General features: G+C 35.8%; 1 protein-coding gene across 1 annotated transcript in view; it reads left to right on the top strand.

Annotated features, from left to right (window-relative positions):
• kctd15.L (potassium channel tetramerization domain containing 15 L homeolog) overlaps window positions 1–20,554 on the top strand; it is a 30,208-nt gene extending 9,654 nt beyond the window's left edge. The window contains 3 exon segments of the mRNA NM_001093518.1: window positions 1,793–1,937; window positions 9,466–9,771; window positions 18,490–20,554. Of these exon segments, the coding sequence (NP_001086987.1) occupies window positions 1,793–1,937; window positions 9,466–9,771; window positions 18,490–18,642 (604 nt within the window). The 3' untranslated portion in view covers window positions 18,643–20,554.
• The last annotated feature ends 1,271 nt before the right edge of the window (window positions 20,555–21,825 follow it).

The following is a 21,825-nucleotide window of genomic DNA, read 5'->3' as shown; positions in this document are numbered from 1 at the left end:
GATTTTAATCCATCGATCAAAGGATTATCCTTCGACCAATAAAAGATAGCCAAGCCTATGGGGACCTTGGACCTCGGTAGCTTTTAGGTGGTGAACTAGGGGGTCGAAGTTTTTTCTTAAAGAGACAGTACTTCGACTATCGAATGGTCGAATAGTCGAACGTTTTTTTGTTCGAATTGTTCGATTCGAAGTCGAAGTCGTAGTCGAAGGTTGAAGTAGCCCATTCAATGGTCGAAGTAGCCAAAAAAACACTTCGAAATTCAAAGTATTTTTTCTTCTATTCCTTCACTCGAACTAGATGTCTTCTGAGTAGCACAGGCCTCCTTGTTTCTCCATGTGCTTGTGTCCCATCATACATTCTGCACAGCCATAGAAACTGATGGTATTTCTGTGTTATATTGTCAGAAATGTTGGTTCTGCACCAAATTAAAACTGACCCTTTTGTTTCATAGTAAAGCAAAAAACAGCTCGTACTTACACATTCATTTCATTGTTCTTAAATGCAGTGTAGTGAATTTCATGTTACAGCAGCAAACCGCATCAGCTTATTGTATTTTAGAAACATAGTTTGTTGCTGGTTCTTCCAAAATTTTCAGACATTTCTACAAAAAGTCATAAAATGCATGTGTAATGTCTAATTGCTCCTTGCAGTTTACAAAATGAGGCCATTTGGTCATAATTGAGTATGCCTGTCCTTGTGAATTGCACAGTAGCTGTGTTATGATGAATGCTTCTAACCCGGCTCTCTTGATTCTGTACAGAACAACAACAGCAGATTGCCCAAGGCACGGTGAGATTTAGAGCTGCGGGCTATTGACCTAGTGGTGCAGCTGTACCATGTGCAGATTTGGTCAGGAAGAAGCTGTGTGTGAGAGGGGGGAGGGAGCCATCTCTGCATTGCTATTTACATGATCAGAAATCATATACTTACCTTTTGCCACAGAAACCGACTTGTAATAGAAATGATGATTGCAAAACCTAAAGAGCTTTAGAATTTATTAGCAATCTATATCTGTAAACCCCTAGATCATGCAAATAATGGGCTCAGCATAGCAGCAGCAATGATAAACTTTGTGTTCTTCCCTCTGAACAAATCCATCCCAAAAAATATGTTCTTCCAAGCCTGGTCACTGCTAGCCAAAGATGTCTTCATCAATACGGCCAACTAAAGGCTTTCTACTGGGTTTCTTGCTTCAGCTTACTAGTGGTATGTTTTTCTGTATAATTAGGGGCCAATTCACCAAGCTCAAGTGAAGGATTCGAAGTAAAAAAACTTCGAATTTTGAAGTGTTTTTTTGGGCTACTTCGACCAACGAATTGGCTACTTCGACCTTCGACTACGACTTTGAATCGAATGATTCGAAATAAAAATATCGAAGGTTAATTAACCCTCGATATTCGACCCTTGATGCATCGGCTCCTAGATGTCCTCTCTTAACAATTTTGTAACTAACCAGATCACAGATATCATCCCCTTCATCTGTCTTCCTTTTCCCAGAAATAAATAGTAGAACAGCTCTAGGGTAGATGTTTAGCAGTAAACATCACTGTATGAATCTCCAGCTGTTGCTTTACTATAACTCCTAGTATCCCTTAATAGCCGATGGGGTTTTTTGTGGATGCAAAAAGTTGCAGTTGTCTAATAGCTGGACAGTTGTTCAGTAAGTAAATCAAACTGTCAATATTGCTCTATTATTGATAACAGCACTCTGAAAAGTTGTGTTCATGCACTATGTGTTCTTTATCCTTGTCATTAGATATATGAACACCTTTTTTTGTATTTTTTTTTCAGAATCAGTCGGCTGTTCAATGGCACAGAACCCATTGTACTGGACAGTTTAAAACAACATTATTTTATTGATCGAGATGGTGAAATTTTCCGGTACATTTTAAGCTTTCTGAGGACCTCTAAGCTGCTTCTCCCTGAGGACTTTAAGGTAAGAGGGCAAAAGGCCATTTTCTAAATCATTCTTCAGGGTAAAATTCCATTTACTATCTTCAGAAGTATTTTAAAAAGCCAAATCCCTTTGAGGCATATAACAATATTGCAACTTTGTAGTTGCTACACCCTTTTAGCTCTTTGCTATACTCTGTTTAGCAGACATAACATACAGTAAGTTCAACAATATCTATTGTTATTCCAAAGTTAGTAGAACTTTCTTTGTTTACAATAAATACAATGCATAAAGTACTCATAGCCCTTTTTATAGGATAACAGTGGAGAAGACTTCATATAATGGGTCCGATTCAATTCAGAGAGTAAAAAGGTTTATCATGTCAAAACTCATAGATCAGATTCAATTCAATTGAAAAAAACGCATGTCACAGTTTATCTACTGAAGTTTATGGGAGAAAAATGGAACTGAAATAGGAGAAAAGGTGTTTTCTCCTCGAATTGAATCTCGACCATGAGATAACTTTTTCTCACTGAATTAAATCTGGCCCAATGTGCCTAAAGAATTTTTAGGATCATACAATGTTTTCACAGTCAGAAGACTGACATCTGCCAAATGGTGTAACTCCCCTTTGTGTAAGTGGTAGAAGATATGCAGTTGGACTTAGGATGGGCTGGCAGATGGGATAAATTGAGGTAATTGGCGACATTCCAAAAAACTCAGGTTGTTTGGGCACACACTTGTATTGGTATAAACTGATCTAGTACTTGGACCTTCAGTTGGAAAGCCCTGATCTATGTATACTTTATGTAGCATGTTTGTCCCTAAAACCAAGCTTACTTTTCCTTTCAAAACTCAGTGGCACCTGGAAGTATGTGACGCATTTACAATTGATTTTTTTCTTACTTTGCACTTGAGCATGTACTGGTCATGTGGAAACGCCATTTTACATGCTAATTGTTGGGACTTGAATATTACATTTAATAGAATAAATTGGTTATTGATCTTCCAGTAAAAGTTTATGGAAAGTAAGCATTTAACTCATGTCCAGTTAATATATACCCTAATGCATTGGGTCATATGTAAAAGTGCTTAGCCATTAATTTGGCTACTCTGAGTAGATGAAGAGTCCCTAGTCACACTAAGAAGGTTGTGATTGTTGCAGGATGTGTGGTAGTGATATTCAGATTGCTGTTTTATTGTTATGCATGCATACATATAGGGTCACCAAGCAAGTGGATTTCTGCCTAATTTGCCACCAATGTGTTAGAGCTAATCAGGCAGATGGAATAACTTAGGCCCTGGGTCTGCCATCACACTCAGGTCTGCAAGCACACTGTTTAGTCTTGTCCTAGCCCACCTGCATTTTCCAGCATTACCAATTTATATCTGATAGAATCACAACCAGGTGTCATTTGAGATAGCCATCATTTTGACTATTGTATGGGCGCCTAAGTTGCTGTCTGAGTCAAGAGTAGACAAGTCAGCAGTCATTATAAGCACATGTATCTGCATCTAGTAAACTGAAAGCTCAAAGAAAGTGTATGATTGGTTACTGTGATCCAGTTGATCTGTGCAGGCTTTTGTCACTATAATATGTAGCCTATTTGTGACAACATATACTTTGATAGTTTTATGTAGGTACATTGAGTTCAACCGTTGCAAAACTTTCCTTTTATGGGCTCTGAGAAAGTCAAACAACAACAACAAGTAAAGAACTGTGGTGTAGAGCTTGCCATGTGTTTTGAGCTCTTTTCTCTCTTTGTAAATATACTGGCCTTGACTTTAGCCTATAAACAGTCAAAGAAGTTTTAGAAATTGTAACAATAGGTTCTTCTGGTAAATAATAACAATCCTCGTGTTTATGTTTTTCTAATTTGCAAACACTTTGGATAGTGTAAAGCTGACTTGCTTTGAAGTGCAATATAGTGCTACTTTTTAAAGAAATCATTACAACTGGTACTTGAATATTTATCAGCTTTCACCTTTGTTAAGTACGAGTACGTGCCTTTAGGTAACATTAAGTTGCACTTCACTTCTGAAGTTGAGAAGGCTGTTAAAAAATGGAATTGTGCAACAATGCTAGGTCCCTGCTTATGCCTGAACACCAAAGTCATGGGTGCCATAAGTGTTTATCTCTCTGTTTATTTTGCATCACTTAAGTTGGATGTGTGAAAGTGCTATAGACTGTGAAGAGCAATACAGTCAGGAAAATATAATTAACTGTGCACAGCAATCTAAATCTGCCTACATTTGTATAGTTTCCCACATTTCTGTGGTCATTCCTATATACTAAGTGACCATTTAAAAAAAACTATTCTGGGCCAAGAAATGCCACAGGAAACCTGTAATAGAATCTATTTCAATTTCTGATATTTCTGATATGCAGTAAAAAGGTTACGCTACAAATTTGATTTCCAAAATTAGGAGTACTTTTACAAAAATTTGGTCATCATCGATGTTTGATTTCTGGATAACAGGTTTCCATGCATATGCAATGTTTTCCCTTCGTAGTGTCTCATCTTGTATTAGTTAAAGGCTTTGATGGATATAGTAAATTCATTAACACAGAAACATAGGCAAACTTGCTGTATGTTTCTCCTATATCTTTTGGATTTTTCGGTAAGTTTATCAGGCATTCTCTGCAGAAGTGTTTCCTAATCCTACCTTTAATTTTTTATCTTTCAAGCTTCATATTATGAACCCATCCTATTTGAGTTCCATTTACATATTTGAATGTTCATGCCACATCACCTCTCTTCTCTTCCCTTGTATGCTGCACATGTAGTCCATTATCACCTAAACTATTTGTTCATAATCTTTGTTCTTTTGACCATGATCTGTTTAGCTCCTCTTCTCTGAACATATTTGACAGTATTTTATAAAACAGAAGACAGCCATAATTGGATTACAGTTCCCATATGGTGATTTGTTCTTCATATAGGAAGATTGTGCAAGCATCCTGACCATCTTGATGACTTTGCCTGTAGTTGTTGGTCTGAATATTTCAAAGGATCAAGGGCTATTAAAAAAAGGGTTAGAAGTGACAGGACATTTTGAATATCTTCCTAACATGTTCTCTTTTTTCTGCTTGTATATAATGATATTTCAAAAAAGTATTACCACCAGCAACAGGGTGACCACTGTACAAGCCACTGTTTTGTCTTAAAGGAAAACTATACCCCCCAAACAATGTAGGTCTCTATTAAAAGATACTGAGTAAAACAGCTCATATGTAAAACCCTGCTTCATGTAAATGAACCATTATCATAATAATATACTTTTGTAGTAGTATGTGCCATTGGGTAATCATAAATAGAAAATTGCCATTTTAAAAAATAAGGGCCGCCCCCTGAGATCGTAAGATTCACTGTGCACACATACAAACCACATGTTAGGTCACATGAGCCAATTAACAGACAGAGTTCTGCCTTTTGCTTCCTCACTTCTTCCTGTTACAGTTAGTGTTGTAGTATTTCTGGTCAGGTGATCTCTGAGGCAGCACAGATAGAGTCACGAAATGGTGGTTCAAGGCAAGAGATGTAAAAGGGCAATATTTATGTAAATATATATTCCAGTTTAGTAAGATTCTTTAATATGTCATTCAATTTGATATAAACTATCTGTTGCTTAAGTATTCATTTTGGGGGTATAGTTTTCCTTTAAAAGCAGTGGGTGATTAATGTTTGTATCATCAACATTTTGGCGGCCCTTCAAACAAAGGTTTAGGACAGTCAATTTCAGGTGCTATTGCAGCTTATGACCAAAAATAGAACATTTCATTGGCATATGATCCAGATTTGTATGGGGCCAAGGGCACCATGAATAGCTGGAACTCTGAATGATTACATTTTTGTGATCCATAAACCTTTGTGGAATTACAAAAGCTGCTTAGTGATGTCACATGAAACTTGTGTTTTATTATTATAATTCACCCCTTCTTTAAAATGTGGCAACAAGTCACCTTATTGTTCTATGACCTGCGTTAAAGCAATTGGCAAGGGTTTTGTGCCTTTATATGCTCCTGTAAACAAAGTGATTTGTAATATCCTTTTTTATGAGTATTCTTTATATAAATAATCATAGATAATAACGCACTTGGAATAACATACAAAACTATGATTAGTATAATTAGTATAAAGAAATATTTTTGGTTAGATAGTCCACCCTTGGGAAAAGGGAAGGTTGGGTTTGATTTTGATGTTATCGACTTGAGACTTTAAAAAAGTCATGCATTACCATGTGCTTTGAGCACCAAAAGTGAACAAGACAATCGGGAGTATTCACAAAAGTGTCGGTAAAATAAGTAACCCAGAAGTGGTGGTCGACAAATTTGTAAAATGTCGTACGAACGGCAAATTCACAAAGGCAGATGTTACCATCGCTGAATGTCTCGTTAGTCCGACGATTTTCTAAAATGTCGTATATCTTTTCATCGTACAAATGACATTTACCAAGACTTTTCAAAAGACAATCTGACCGACATTTTCGTTTTGGAGAGCCTAAAGTGTCTGAAAAATTGTCGGTAAAAAAAATGAGTTTACGAGTAATTCATAAAAATGTCGGGAAAAGTGGCGCTGGAAAAACCACGCCCACTTTTAACGAAACTAATTCAAAAGTATCGAACATGTCGGAAAATTGGTGGAGAAATGCTCTGTGAATTTGTCGGCTGTTGCTACGACACTTTCTACGACATTTTAAAGACATTTTTTCTTTCCTGACACTTTTGTGAATTCCCCCCCTGAGTCAGATTTCCTTTTTTTGATGAAGTTTCAGATGCATATAAATATGGGGGAACCAACATGGCATGTGATGGAACAGAGATACGTATAGGGGCTGATTTACTAAAACTCAAATTAATCTCAGTTTTTTTTTTATGTAAACAAAGTCGACCAAACTCCTTTCCACAGAATTGAACCAATTTATCGAAAAAATCGTAGCAACAAAACCTCACACCAAAATAGAGCGTCAATTTGTATTGTTCGATTGACTTGATTTTATTGAATTTTCAATTTAAAAACTCAACTTTTTCGGATTATTGGACAAAAACCCTGACTTTTTTAGATTATCTAGCGCAGATCACGATGTCACGAAACAACTTCAGAGACATCTGCCATTGACTTCTACATGACCTCGACAGGTTTCAGATTCAGATTTTTGTCAGCTTTGGGGTATGATAAATCTAAAAAATGTTGGGTTTTTATTTTTCCACAAAAAATCCACAACATTTTAGTTTTCCTCCTAAAAACCTCAACCAGAAAAAAAAATCAAGGTTTAATAAATGGGTCCCTTAGTATAAGGGGCATTACTATCTGGGGGTATGGAAAACATTCCCCCTCATAGAGTGAAAAATGAATACTTCCCTTTATAAACATATTCTGCTTCTCTGCAATGTGCTGATTACAAGCCACATAAAGTTAATTTCATATTGCAAGCAACCAGCTTGCTAAGCAAAATAATGTTGGAATATTACATAAAATCAGTCAAGAGAAGGATAGTTTCACCTCAGTTATTGCATGCGCTCTTACAGGGAACTGTCCGTTCCTTGTCTCACCTCTTCATTCTAAAGGCTGCTTTTCTAGACCCAAGAGTAAGCATTATGGGAGAATTTTCCTGTGATCTCTGCTAATAACCCAGGGCTTTTCAGAACCTTTGATGTGTCACATGTAGAAGAGGCAAGAGATACTGTGCTTCTCGAAATTGGCAACCAATAAGATTGTGCCATAGGGTTTTAGTAATTTAATGAAAACATATTCGGACTTACCCAAAACCTTAAAGAATATAGCAAACTGCTAATAAATTGTTAGCAGTAACATGACAGGTGATATGCAAACACAATTTATTGTCCAAAGATAATGTAAAGAGAGTAATATAATGCTGCTGCTATTTATTTCCCCCTCTAGGTACACACCCACAAGGTCTTTCCAGTATTATAATGTTAATGTTATGTCTTTATTTAGCTTTCAATTTCTTTTTGTGATATTTCCTAAATGGTTCTACATTATATTTTTTGGGGCTCGTAAAGGCTTCCATTTAAATTTTAAATCCATCACAGATTCAAAAAGGAGGCATAATTTAATATTCTCGATTAAATAACTATGATCGGACTCTATTTTTTGGTACACTGTCTCTGACAGGTTACATTATTCTTGGAATCATTTCTTTAACTGCTTTTGAATTAGCATTGTAATCGTGTAGTCAGTTAATCAGGGCAATAACTAATATCTAGTCTGGATGGTAGTTTGGGTATTTACAATACTCTATTTACTGTTCAGTCTAGTGCTATGTTGACAGATAATTAGCTTTAGCTAACTCAGTGTATGGAAACCCACCCTGTTACTTGGGTTCCCAGATAACTAATTTTATTTGAATATATTGTTATTATTGTTGTTTTATTTCCTTTTCTAGATAGACATATCTGTCCATGAGTCTACAGCCCTTCTCTTGATGTAGAATATATCATTTTATGCATAAGAATTTGAACATTTGAAACCTGCAAATGTTTTTTTTAACTATGATGATACTGATGTATTTTCTAAATGAGTATATTTCATAGGTTTTACAGTGCTGATGGAATATCTATGATATAATCTAATTTCCCTTCTTCCCATTTTTTAAAGCATAAAACTGGTAAAATGTAGGCGGAAAGAGTATCAACTACATACTTTTATAGACAAAAAGCACATTATAAGTTTGACAAGGCCCGTTACAATGTATTTATAGGGGTTGTTCATCTTTTTTATTTTTATTATGATGTAGAGACTAATATTCTGAGACAATTTGCAATTGGTTTTAATTTTTTAGTTATTAAAACCAATTGCAAATTGTTTTTTTTTTAGTTATTTAGCTTTTTATCCAGCAGCTCTCCAGTTTGAAATTTCAGCAATCTGGTTGCTTGTGTTCAAATCACCCTAGCAACCATACTATCATTTAAATAAGAGATTGTAATATGACTAGGTGAGGGTCTGAATAGAATGATAAGTAATAAAAAGTAGCAGTTTTTAGCTCCCCTTTAAAATATGCACCGGACATAAGATATAAAATTGTGTGTGTGATATTATATAGTGAATAAAGTACCCCCTCTTGTAAAATATAAAAGGATATTATAAGTTGCCGAGGAGCAATATACATTCATTACAAATTTTCTATAGTTTTTAAGTTGTTTGTGTATGTATGGCTACTGAAAGTAGTGTTTGTCCCTTTCTATTCTCTGCACTGGTGGCTCAGACTGTTGATACAATGTAAGACAAGGCAGCTGATTAACAGACATGTCTTTGCTGGGGAACTAAGACTTTTGCAACATTGTTTTATAAGTAACAACCGGGAGTTATTCAAACACTGCTTTCAACAGCAATTGTTTTTACAAATAACTTGAGGAGCACAGAGAATTTTTAATAAATGTATATTTGAAAGTTGGTTAAGACATGGGGACATTCCAGCATGTTGTACATTTTAATAGGACGTGAGATGATCTGTCATTTCTGTTTGAATAAAGTCTGCTCATCCAAAATGAAAGTCATTAATAATTTTACAGTGGTCATTAACTTACAAAATGTCTTGGGGTTTCTAGGAAATCAATCTTTTGTATGAAGAAGCGAAATATTATCAGCTGCTTCCCATGGTCAAAGAACTGGAACGATGGAAACAAGATAAAGAGCACAGGAAGCATTTCCAGCCATGTGACTGTCTGGTTGTTCGAGTGACCCCTGACCTGGGGGAGAGGATTGCTCTAAGCGGAGAAAAGGCTTTAATAGAAGAGATCTTTCCTGAAACCGGAGATGTGATGTGCAACTCTGTGAATGCCGGCTGGAACCAAGATCCAACCCATGTCATTAGGTTTCCACTTAATGGTTACTGCAGATTAAACTCCGTGCAGGTAATGTATATATTTTATTATTTAATACATGCAAATTCATGATTAGTTCATTGCAGTTTACACAGTATGTAATAAACATATTATTTTCCTGAACATTTACAGCACAGTAACACTAAGAAACTTTGCAGATCTTGAACTAACTGATGTAGTCTGAATTTATAAAAATAGATTGGTGATAAAAAGGTTTAGTGAGTGAATATACAGTAGGCTTAGGTCAGGGCAAGACCTGGGAAATTGTGTAGGTGGCATTTCCACAGTAAGCCACTTGGAGCTCTGAATATGGATGATATTGAATATGCTTTGTATATAGACATAGACTGATTTAGCTGAAATCTCTCCAGGTGATCTAATATTACATTATACTACTAATTACATAGAAAAGAGTTTTGGTATAAGTGAGGCTGGCATGTAATAATTTTGTGGCAATTGCAATAAAAACCTTTAGACTAATTTCATTCTGAGGCTACATATTCCTTTAGTGACATTTTTTACTTAATTACGCCAAAGTGCATAAAATAGATGAAAATGTAGAAATAAATCTGTTTGGCTTTTGATAAACCATATCTGTTCGTACAGCCCTGACATTTTTAAACATTATGAATCCTTCATTTTGTCACTGTGCCAGATGGGCTTGGCAGGTAAAATGGGTCATATTGCTGCCAAAATATGCATATAGCCATCTTGGTCTTTTTTATATAGTGGATTTACAATGTGTGAGAACATTCTATTGAAATGTAAAAATGAAAACCTTGCCTCTCCCTATACCCTTATTAGTGACCTCCGAAATCCCAATACCATGTCAGCCATAGCTATTGTAAGGATGTACCTCTAGAGGAATCAATGCAGGTGCTGCTAACTTAATTAATCATTGTGAAGTGTAATGCTAGAGGAAGTCTCAAAGTTTAAGGAAGATCTAGGGGGTTATTTATCAATGGTCAAGTTTGTGAAGTTTTTTATACCTCAAATAAACTCACAACTCAAATATTTTCTTAAAACTCAAATGTAAAAAACTTGAATCAGTGCAATCAGAGTGAAAAGCACAAGTACTCGAATTTATCTAGTTTGGAGAAAAAAACCTAAAATTTACGGAGTTTTTGAGCAAGACCTGCCAAAAAACCCGAACACATCATGCAGGCTACAAACATCTTCAAATGGTTCAGGGGACCACTGCCATTCACTTCTACATGACCTTGACAGGTTTTAGCTGGAGTATTTTCGTATTCATGCTATTTCCAGCTTCAGGGCATAATTTTAAACCATAAAAATGCAAGGTTTTTTTTTAACTCGAAAAATTTGAGTTTCTACTTAAAACTACCCTTAAACATTAAAGATTTTTGGGGAAAGCACAACTCAACCTTTAATAAATAACCCCCCTAATGATTTTGCTGTGTTCTACTTGTACCACTTGCTACTGTAGCAGCGATGTCAGGCTTGGGGCAGGGCAAAGGCAACATAACATCAGTGCTGTGAAGCATCAGTTTAAAATTTCAAACCAATATCCACCGTGGTGATTCAAATGCCCTATTTACCATCAACATTAGTTTGGTGCATTACTATAGAGCAGTGATCCCCAACCAGGGGATGTTGCTCTCTGACCCCTTGGATGTTGCTCCCAGTGGCCTCAAAGCAGGGGCTTATTTTTTAAATCCTGGCTTGGAGGTGAGTTTTGGTTGTATAAAATCAAATGTACTGCCAAACAGGGGACCCCTGCTATAGAGGCACATGCTGTATATAAATGTCTATGCTAGCTAAACTACCAGTATCCTACAACAGACAAGTTTCATTAAGACACTAGCTAATTTTGTGTTCTGCAAGAGTCACTAATGAAAGTACTAAAGGAGAAGGAGAGAGAGAGACTGGGCAGATGTTTTATCCATAACCTGTTATCCTGGGGTTTCCAAATAAGGGATCTTGCTGTAATACTAAAAAATCATTAAAACATGAATCAAACCCAATAGGATTGGTTTTCCTCTAGTAAGGACTAAGTATTTCTTAGTTGGCATCAAGTACAAGGTACTGTTTTATTATCAAATATTATCAAATAGAAAAAGGAAATCATTTTTAAAAACTTGAATTATTTGATTAAAATGGATTTAGAACCGTAATTTAGAACTTTCTGGATAATGGGTTTTCAGATAACGAATCCTATATCTGTACTGAATTGTACATGTAGAGATTATTGAAGATCTTCCTAGCATTTCCTAACTTGTAGTGGTCTGATAAAAAGCAAATTGCTATTAGTCACTGTGTAGGTGAAGTTTATTGGTTAGTAAATTACCATTTGTGTATTACGAGCCATTCTAGGAGTGTATTGCCTATGGTATATTCTGTCTGTTTTAGTGTCCTTTGTATACTCTTTGGAGTAGATTTCTGAATCTGTTCCATGTGGTTTCCAAGCTATTTGTTTCCTGGTGATTTGCAAATTTGCTGCCTCAGTTTCCTAGATAATTACCGTCAGTATGTGTGACAATCCATATAACACCGAGAGTATGAATAATAATCAGAATCACATCGGTAGTGTTCAAAGCTATATGAATCCATTTGAGTTTCAGCAGTCTTTGTGAAACTATCTAACATAAGACCAGTTTGGAGATGGGCACAAAAGAAGTATAGAAATGATAGAATTGTATATGTACAGTATATGTTACCTTTGACACAAATCACTTTCCCAGTTTACTGCATGTAACGTACCCTTATATCACTATCACTACAATCTGCAGAGCATTTAGCTGTCACCTTTCTTGGAGTTGTGCCTGGTGTTTCAGAGCTATAGGTCAGTTCACTTCCTTGAATCCATTAGGCATATAGTTGACAGTAGTAGTGGCAGGAAAACTTAAAATGCTTCTTTATTTTGCAGTCCTTCATAACCAGTTGTTGGTCAGCAGAAGAGGCATGTGCTTGGGCCCAATTGGGGAGTGGTACAATAGGAGTGGGAATCAACAGGGGAAGGAGAGGGCAAGTGTTGGTGTGCCTGAGCAATGGGAAGGATGGAGTAGATCAGTGATCCCAACATGTTGCTCTCCAGGATGTTGCTCTCATGGTCCTCAAACCAGGTGTTTATTTTTGAATTGCATAAAAAATAAGTATAGTGCCAAGCAGAGCCTCCTGTAGGCTGCCAGTCCATATAGGGGCTACCAAATAGCCAATCACAGCCCTTATTTGGCACCCCAAGGGACTTTTTCATGCGTGTGTTGCTCCTCAACTGTTTTTACATTTGAATGTGGCTCACAGGTAAAAAAGGTTGGGGACCACAGGGGTAGATGATGTGGCCTGCAAACTGACAGAGGGAGGACTTATATATCCAGCTATGTTTTAGCCACATGGGAGATACTAACATGTTTTTTAGAAATATGTCAGTATCAGTTTTATGATGCCAGTGGGTTTCAAAGAGGGCCTTGTTCTCCTTCAATCCCCATTACACCATTGTAGGGATGCACCGAATCCACTATTTTGGATTCGGCCGAACCCCTGAATCCTTCATGAAAGATTCAGACGAATACCGAACCAAATACGAACCCTAATTTGCATATGCAAATTAGGGGTGGGAAGTGGAAAAATGTTTTACTTCCTTGTTTTCTGACAAAAAGTCACGCAATTTCCCTCCCCTTCCCTAATTTGCATATGCAAATTAGGATTCGGATTCGGTTGGGCTGGGCAGAAGGATTCGGCCGAATCCGAATCCTGCTGAAAAAGGCCGAATCCTGGCCGAATCCCGAACCGAATCCTAGATTCGGTGCATCCCTACACCACTGTTGCTTGTAAGCACTCTACAGCCAATTTTATACATGGATTGGACTGCACTTCTATATTCCATATAATTGTATGCCCAAATCAAATGATAATCCAATCAACTGGTATATTCTGAATCTTGTTCCTTGTCCATATTTTAAGATAGAAACAACTGGGTTAATTTAATAACATAGGTACAGGTATGGCATTCTTTATCTGAAAACTTGTTATCCAAAAAGCTCCGTATTATGGCAAGGGCATCTCCCATAGGCTCCATTTTATACAAATAATCCAAAGTTTTCAACATTATTTGCTATTTCTCTGTAACGATAAAGTAGTACCTTGTGCTTGGAAGCAACACCAGCCTATTGGTTTTATTTAATGTTTACATGATTTTCTATTAGACTTAAGGTATAATGATCCAAATTACAGAAATCCGTTATCTGTAAAACCCCAGGTCCTGAGCATTCTGGATAACAGGTACCATACCTGCACTAAACTGCCCCAAAACATTCCTCATAACAGCCACTTAGATATGTGTTATCATCATCTAATATATAGCTGACTGATCAACTTCTAAGCATTCTTATTGGTAAATAAGCCCCAATATCATTTTGATTGATTTACAAAAGATAAAAGGGATAGTTAAAAAGATGTATCCCTTGAGGTAATAATACTAATGCCAAAAAAAAGAAGTTTACTTGTAGAACTCTTACACCAATGTGCAGATGTATACAATGTATTTAACATGGCAGTAAAGATTATAACCTGGTATTCAAGTAAAGGGGGTAATTGTCACTGTGATTGTTCCATGCCTATGAAAACTTTTCTGTTTTTGACTGAGAGCACTGTTCACATGAAAATAACTGCATAGAAATTTGAGTATAAAAAAAATCCTTTTAACACAACAACTCTATAAACCAGAAGTCAAGCATACATCGTAATTAGAGCGTCACATGAACTCATTATACTTAACTTTGTATAAAGTATCAGTTTCAAGGTGTAAATGGAATGAAGGCTAATCAACAGAGACCTCAGAGTTCCATAATACAAAAGAATCCAGCTCATGATTTGTTTTTACCCCACATGCTGTGAACTCATAGCGATCACTTCTGGGGTCACCCAAGGTGACTAGTAAATTAAAATAAATCATTCATGTGATGGTTCTCTGATATTGTTAATTTTCTTTGCTTGTACTTAACCAGCTAGGGGGGTATAAAGTTTGTTTTAAAACATTATGCTCCCAAGGACCTGCATTTCCCAGAGGATTGCCACAGATATATACCTGGTTAGATCACTTAAATATAATTTTTATCCTAAAAAAGGGAAAAATACATTCTTTATTCTATGTTTTAACAGCGCCATTGTAATAAATGCTAATTTTTTTCATCAATGCACAGCCTAAAGGTCTTTTTAGCAAATGCCCCCCAGCGAGTAAGACTATGTTCCAAAAAAAAAAAAACCTGCAAAAAAAAGAAAACCTCTGCCATTTGCTAGAGAATGCAACAATGTATAAATGCATAATTTATGTCTTGCTCATAATTAAATGATGGTGCCTGCGGTGTGGACTTAAAAAAATTGATCTCTGCACTTTTTTTATCCTTCAGAAAAGATGTTCTGTAAGAAAATTGCCTTGAGAATTTTAACGAGTGCTTCATTTCCTGCTTAGTTTTGCTACTAGTTTCAGTTGAACTTTATATACCTGTTCCGTTTAACCAAACTGGTATGGTGAGCTGACCCTTTAGTACATCTGTTAACACTTTTATTCCCAAATGCAGGTTTTCTATGATCTTAAAGTCTGCTTGTTAGAAAGAGATTTCTTACTAGGAATATCTTTAGCAGAGCAAGTAGAGGGGTATCTTTTTTGCATGCCCTTATCTACAGTAGTTGTAACATCGGTTAGGTACATAAATGTATTTTTAGAGTCCACTTGGATCTGTGTTTGACCAGGCAGCAAATCCAAGTTCCAATGACAACCATGGTAGGTACTTTTCATTGTCTCATTGTCCAACCGTTAGAAAAGTGCCCTACCAGAGATTTTCAATGAAAGCATGTAATCTGCTATTAGCTACGTTTTTAGCCCGTCATTTAGAGGCGTAGTCCTGTGATGCATTGATCCTTTGCTTAGATACATTATTAAAATGAATAAATGATTTCAAAACTTCAAAACTTATACTCAATAGTATTTATTTTCTATTCACTATTCCTCTGGCATACCCTATAATGCTCATTTTCACAGTACCTCATTCTAGGGGGTAGAGGACTTGATGTCGCATGTGTGTCAGTATCTGCATCCCGACAAACAGAAGGTTTATAGAAAGAAGGCCCCAATAGGTGCATATGGTAGATAAATTAAGGTGGGTGCTGGCTGTAGAAAGCAGCTCAGAATGATATTTAATTGCTGCAAGTTTAGTTGTTTAATATCTAGACATCTTTTGGGCTTTCCTTCCTCTCCCTGATATTTTCCCTGCTACAGTTGTTGTAGTGATTTATCAGAATCATAGACACTAATCATACTCTATGACAGATGCGGATGTGACCTTGGGGGATGAATCTGTTTTTTGAAAGCATAAGAACTGTAGAAAGGCAGAGTTGTTAGTTTCACTAGTTCTCTTACTATTGCTAAGCTAGTGAAATAAAGGCTACTCTTAAAATATTTATGGCTGCATTATTTCTTGTTATTTCTCAAACATGTTTGCCGTGCTTTGCATATCCATAGGCTGTGATCTCTGGTGGCAATAAATAGGTTAATAGGTGGAAATCTAGGTGTTAAGCAGGAACTGAAACTGAGAAAGTATATTGGGAATAATATTTCCCTACTGTAAAATATAACGGTATTACCAATAAGTTCCTTGACCACATAAAGACATGAGGCTAAAGGCCAACAGCATTTTAACAGGTGAGGGAACTCTTCATACATTACAACAGGGCTGTTTCAGTGAGTCATGTGTCACAATGACATTAAACACTGATTATAACTGATGACATCAGTAAACGCTATTTCTTAGTATAAATTAGGGAAATACTTATTACTTTTGTGCATTATTATTGCACATATTACCAACAATTTAGCAAAGATGTACAAAGGAATGTAGGCTGTAGGTTTGGCTTACAAAACCAATCTACAAACCGGTATTAAATGCATTTTCACTATATGAAGCTTGACGGGTAAAACCGGGGAGAGTAAGTTAGTGGCACTGGGTGAGCAATAGAATGGCACTGGTATTTGCTGAAAAATGGTTGAATTATCTGCTCAACTGGCTAGTAATAAGTGTTGGCTATACCATGTTTTGCATAGAAAGAATAAAAGAAAACAGAATCCAAAATAAGTTAATGTGATTTATTTCATGTTTTCTGTAGATACAGCAGAGGGTATAGTATTACAGGACTCACAGTGTAGAAGTGCAGAACACTTAGCCCAACAAGTTAATGTGAACAATGCTTGTAATATACCCTTAAGAGCTAAGAGAGCTTAGTTCAGTTTTAGCAAAGCTGTTATTTTGGTAGTAATGGATAAGAGTATACAAACAGTAGATTCCAGTATTTAATAAGGGCTTTAAGTATCAACCTGATAATTATAGGCCTGTAAGTTTACTTTCTTTGGTGGATAAATTATTTGAAGGATTATTAAAAAAACACTTTCAAGACCATGTCCTGGAGAATGGCATCATTTTAGAATGGCATCATTTTAGAATGGCATCATTTTAGCGACAGATTATTTTAAACAAATGTACTCGTTTTCTTAGTATAAAGCAAGTAGAGAATTGGATAGTGCAGTTGCAGGATATGTGGTTTACTTTATTGTAGATGTGGTCTCACTTATTGGCAAGGCTTTTGATAAAGTGCAATAAAAACATCGATGAAAGTTCATGTATAGACAGTGGTTGCACATTATGTAGTTGTACTAGGGCTAAGTGGTATGGTGTGTTGTTTTGCATTGGGTTCACTTGTTGAGCAAAAACGAGTGGATTTGATCGGAGTTTGTAGCAGAAAATATTGATATAAATTCGGACTTTGCTACAAACTCCGATCAAATCCACTCGTTTTTTTACACTTATTTATTATTACATTTTCCCGAAAATTTGCTTTGCGAGAATAAATCAGATTTTCACGTTTTTTTCTGATTTTTCCATCCGATTTTCACAATTTGTTCAGAATGTTCACCCGAAAACTTCAGGGTATTGCACATCAAAAAGTCATTGGGACTTCTCCCATTGACTTATATGCAACCTCAACAGGTCAGATTCGGACTTTTCCATTCTCTGGGTTTAATAAATTCCGAAAAATTCGTTGTTTTTTAAAAATAAGATTTTATAAAAAAAAATGTCTATAAAACAATTGAATCTATCCAGAATTGAAATTGAATACTGGAATACTGATATCTGAGCAGCAAAGAGGCACATGAGAGTCAATGTCAATAAATTGTAGTTATTCCCAATGTAGCAAACAATCAGTATATTTATATATACATATGTATTATATATACTGTATATGTCCCCAGTATGACAAAGCCAGTTCCAAAATTGAAAGCAACTGATATTTGGAACTGATATCTGGAATCATCAGCAGCCCCCTTTAAACCTTTTTTAAGTAGATGTGGCATGCTAAGTCAATAATTTAGAAAGTACTGTACTGATATGATTATATATATATAATATGAACCACATTCATATTGTACCTTTTGTTAACAGTGAAATTGCATAATGATTGTTATATTGTATAACTAGAATTTTCCTAGTTTTCTTGATGATACTCTACCCACACAAAGCCCATGCTCTGTTTCTGCGTGCCCACACCACGTGTTGCCAGTATAGTAACCCCTTATGTTAAATCTAGGTATGTTTCTATTTATGGAAAAAAGTTACAAAAATAACTTTTCAAGGGCATCTTAAGGCTATTGCTTTTTATCATATTTTCTCAATAAAATGAACAACCTTTAGTTAATAACAGACAGGTTAATAACCGTATCTATGCCATGCTCTTTTTCAGGTACTAGAGAGACTGTTTCAGAAGGGATTTCATGTTGCCGCATCTTGTGGAGGTGGCGTTGACTCCTCGCAGTTTAGTGAATATGTATTGTGTCGTGAGGACCGGAGAATGCAACCAAACACAATGAGGATAAAACAAGAGCCACTTGACTGATGTTAGGCATCACTTTGTATCCCTAGAAGTGCGCATTAGTCCTTGGTATGAAACCTTCAGGATCTGCAAACCAGTATTAATGAACTTCTTGTGACTACTTGTTGCCAGTTTGTAATATTATAAGACAGACTGATTGACAGGCACATGCCTCACAACTGCAACTTTTGAGAGTACTTAACCCGACTGGTTGACTATGGATATATATTCATCTCAACAGCTGTGCTGTAAAGAGAAAAGACCAATCATGGATTTTTGTTGACCATTAGAAACATCACATTATTATCAGTGATGAAAATCATTTTTCCCCTTTTTATTTTATTTGAAGACCCGCTCCCAGTATGCTGCATTGAACAGTTTTCTTATCCCCATCTGTACATTTGATGCTTCAAATAGACTTTTTCCAGTTAAAGGTTTGAAGACATGGACATACAGTATACCCAGAGATACCCAGCTACAGAGCACATGGTCACAACCTTAAGCGAAGAAACAATATATTTTGCAAATGTGTGCTACATGGATAACATTTGGATCCCATCAGAATCAACAACTCTTGCCTTGACCCAAATTATTTCATTATTATGCATGGTTAGGAGGACTGGTTAAAGAGAAATATATAGTGCAAAATCAAGATTTCCAACCTATTGTGCTATTTATTATATATTTAAACAGAAGAACCAATGGAGTTTCAGTTGTTAACCAACTTTAAGCTGCTAAATTGATTTCTGTTTCATATGATCTGGGTGTAATTTAAATTAATGGGTATATTTGCAATGTTTGGACAACTAATTAATGCCTACACTCCATAGAAATTGTAAAAAGGGCAGACATGAGCATTAGAGATATTAGTTATAGTCACAATTACTGTTTGATAAGGATTATACTGCCAACAGCCCATGTAGACCCAAGAGTAGTGATGGGCGAATTTGTCCCGTTTCGCTTCACCACGAAATTCATGAATTTCCCTTGAAACTCGCGAACCGGGAGAAAAATTAGCGAAATGCAAATTTTAACATTTGATGCGCATTAAAGTCAATGGCCTTCCATTTACTTGTCACTGGCGTCAAAACCTTAGGCCAATTTTCACAGCAATTTTGTGAATTTATTCACCAGAGGCGAAACATGGAAATTCGCAGTGAATTCGTGCCTTGCAAATAAATTCGTCCATCACTACTCAAGTGATATTACTGTAGCGGCATTTCCAGGCGAAGCTACTGGTGAGGCAGCTCTTTAACAGAACTGAAATAAATTGGTACAGTATTTAGAATATACTTTAACTGAGGACCTAAATTTTTTACGTGATAAAAAATATAGTGCTAAACAGCTAACGTTTGCCTGTTCCTGGTATCACAGATTTCTTAGCTCCAGATTTATTTCCTTTTTATCAGGGTTTACAGATGAACAGACATTTTGATAAATCCTGTTTTTAAACATGTTCTTTAAACAAGTATTTATCCTTATGCTCGGCCCACGCATATTAATTTATAGCATTTAATAATGACTTGAACAGACATATATGGTAAGCTAATGTATATAACAATTGTATGACCAATCTTAGATGCCAAGAATGTTTTAATGCAATAGTTCTGACGTTGCTTGCAGTAGCAGAATCCTTCAGCCCTGGAAGTTGTATTCGTGTACAAAGGACAATAGATCACTACATGATTAGCATCCAATATAACCATTTTGAAAATATTTTGTGCGACAGTTTTATACCCACGACGAACAATTATTGGTGCTGTCATATTGGAGTACTTGGCACTGCGTTTGAATTTGTACATAAAATATATGTAGACTTGTATAATATACATTATTGTAAAAATATTGTCATGTACTTGTGTATACATATTTCTAATATAGTATTCATGCCATAAACATTTCTGTATAGTAAAGAAAAAAAATGGTTAAACAGAAACCTAAAATCTCATTTGCTTTTTTTCCATTAACTTACAGATCAGTCACAGCTACTTAATCGGCTCTCTATATATTTCTATATATATTCTATATATTATTTATTAATAAAATAACTTGAAAAAGTTGGGTCAAGAAAAAACTTGATTCAATTGAGCGAAAACCTGAATCGTACATTTGACGCCCGAATCGCTTGATTTTTTAGTGTTATCGCTCTAAAAACCCCAAATTTTACTGATTATCGGACAATCCCATTGTAGATCATGATATAGCAGTTGACCTCGACAGGTTAAAGATAGCGGATTTTCAGATTCGGACTTTGAGCAGCTTTGTGGTATAATAAAGCTAGAAAAACTTGAGGTTTTTTTCCTCTAAAAAATAGAGTTTTTGCCCAAAACTCAACCAGAAAAAAATTGAGTATAGTAAATAACCCTCTCAGACTCAATGTAGTTTGTTCCTTCAATTTTAGTTTGTTCCTTGATAAGAATCCAATCAAATGCCCCCCCCCCAGTATTGAAACACTGTCCATTTTGTTGCCCATATTTGCCCATCTTTTAGGGTGAACTTTCTCCCTAGTATAAATTTTTATGGTATTCATTTGATTATTATCCCTTATTTATGTAGCACCAATATGGTTACACAGTGATTTACAGATCATCCAATAATTACATCAGTCTGTCCCAGTGGCACGTATAAGCTAAGTACCCTATTACACTTATACAGTAGGATCAGTTGGAAGCCTTCTCTCATGAGGCAAATACATAACTTTTCCTGAAAACACCAAGCTATTGTGATTTCACAAGTTTGGTGCATCACTGAACAGAATCTGACCAAAAAGTAGCAGATCCTCTGATAGGATAAGCAACAAAACATAAATGCTATCAAATGTAAAAAGAACTGTAAAAATGAATAAATTAAACTTGAAGTGGAAGCTTCTACAACCGGACTACTATCCCCAGAGAAAGAGTCTATCAATGATAGATTGGTCCCTGTCAGTGCATAGATAACCCTTTTTTGCCTGAGGAACCAATGGTAACTGTGACCCAGTGAAACAGTAGTTATATGAAAGATCTGTGAGGATCAGGGAACAATATATATATATATATATATATATATATATATATATATATATATATATATATATATATATATATATATATATATATATATGGAACGGTATAAAAAGACCACAACGGAAAAGAACATCTACTATCTTGTGACTCAGCTGTGGATGAAGGGACCAAGTGTATAGTTACAAAGGACAGTAGTTTACGA

Source organism: Xenopus laevis, chromosome 4L (assembly GCF_017654675.1).
Source record: "Xenopus laevis strain J_2021 chromosome 4L, Xenopus_laevis_v10.1, whole genome shotgun sequence".
Lineage (NCBI taxonomy): Eukaryota > Metazoa > Chordata > Amphibia > Anura > Pipidae > Xenopus > Xenopus laevis.
Note: the sequence above shows the minus strand (reverse complement) of the source record. Positions and strands in the feature narration are given on the sequence as shown.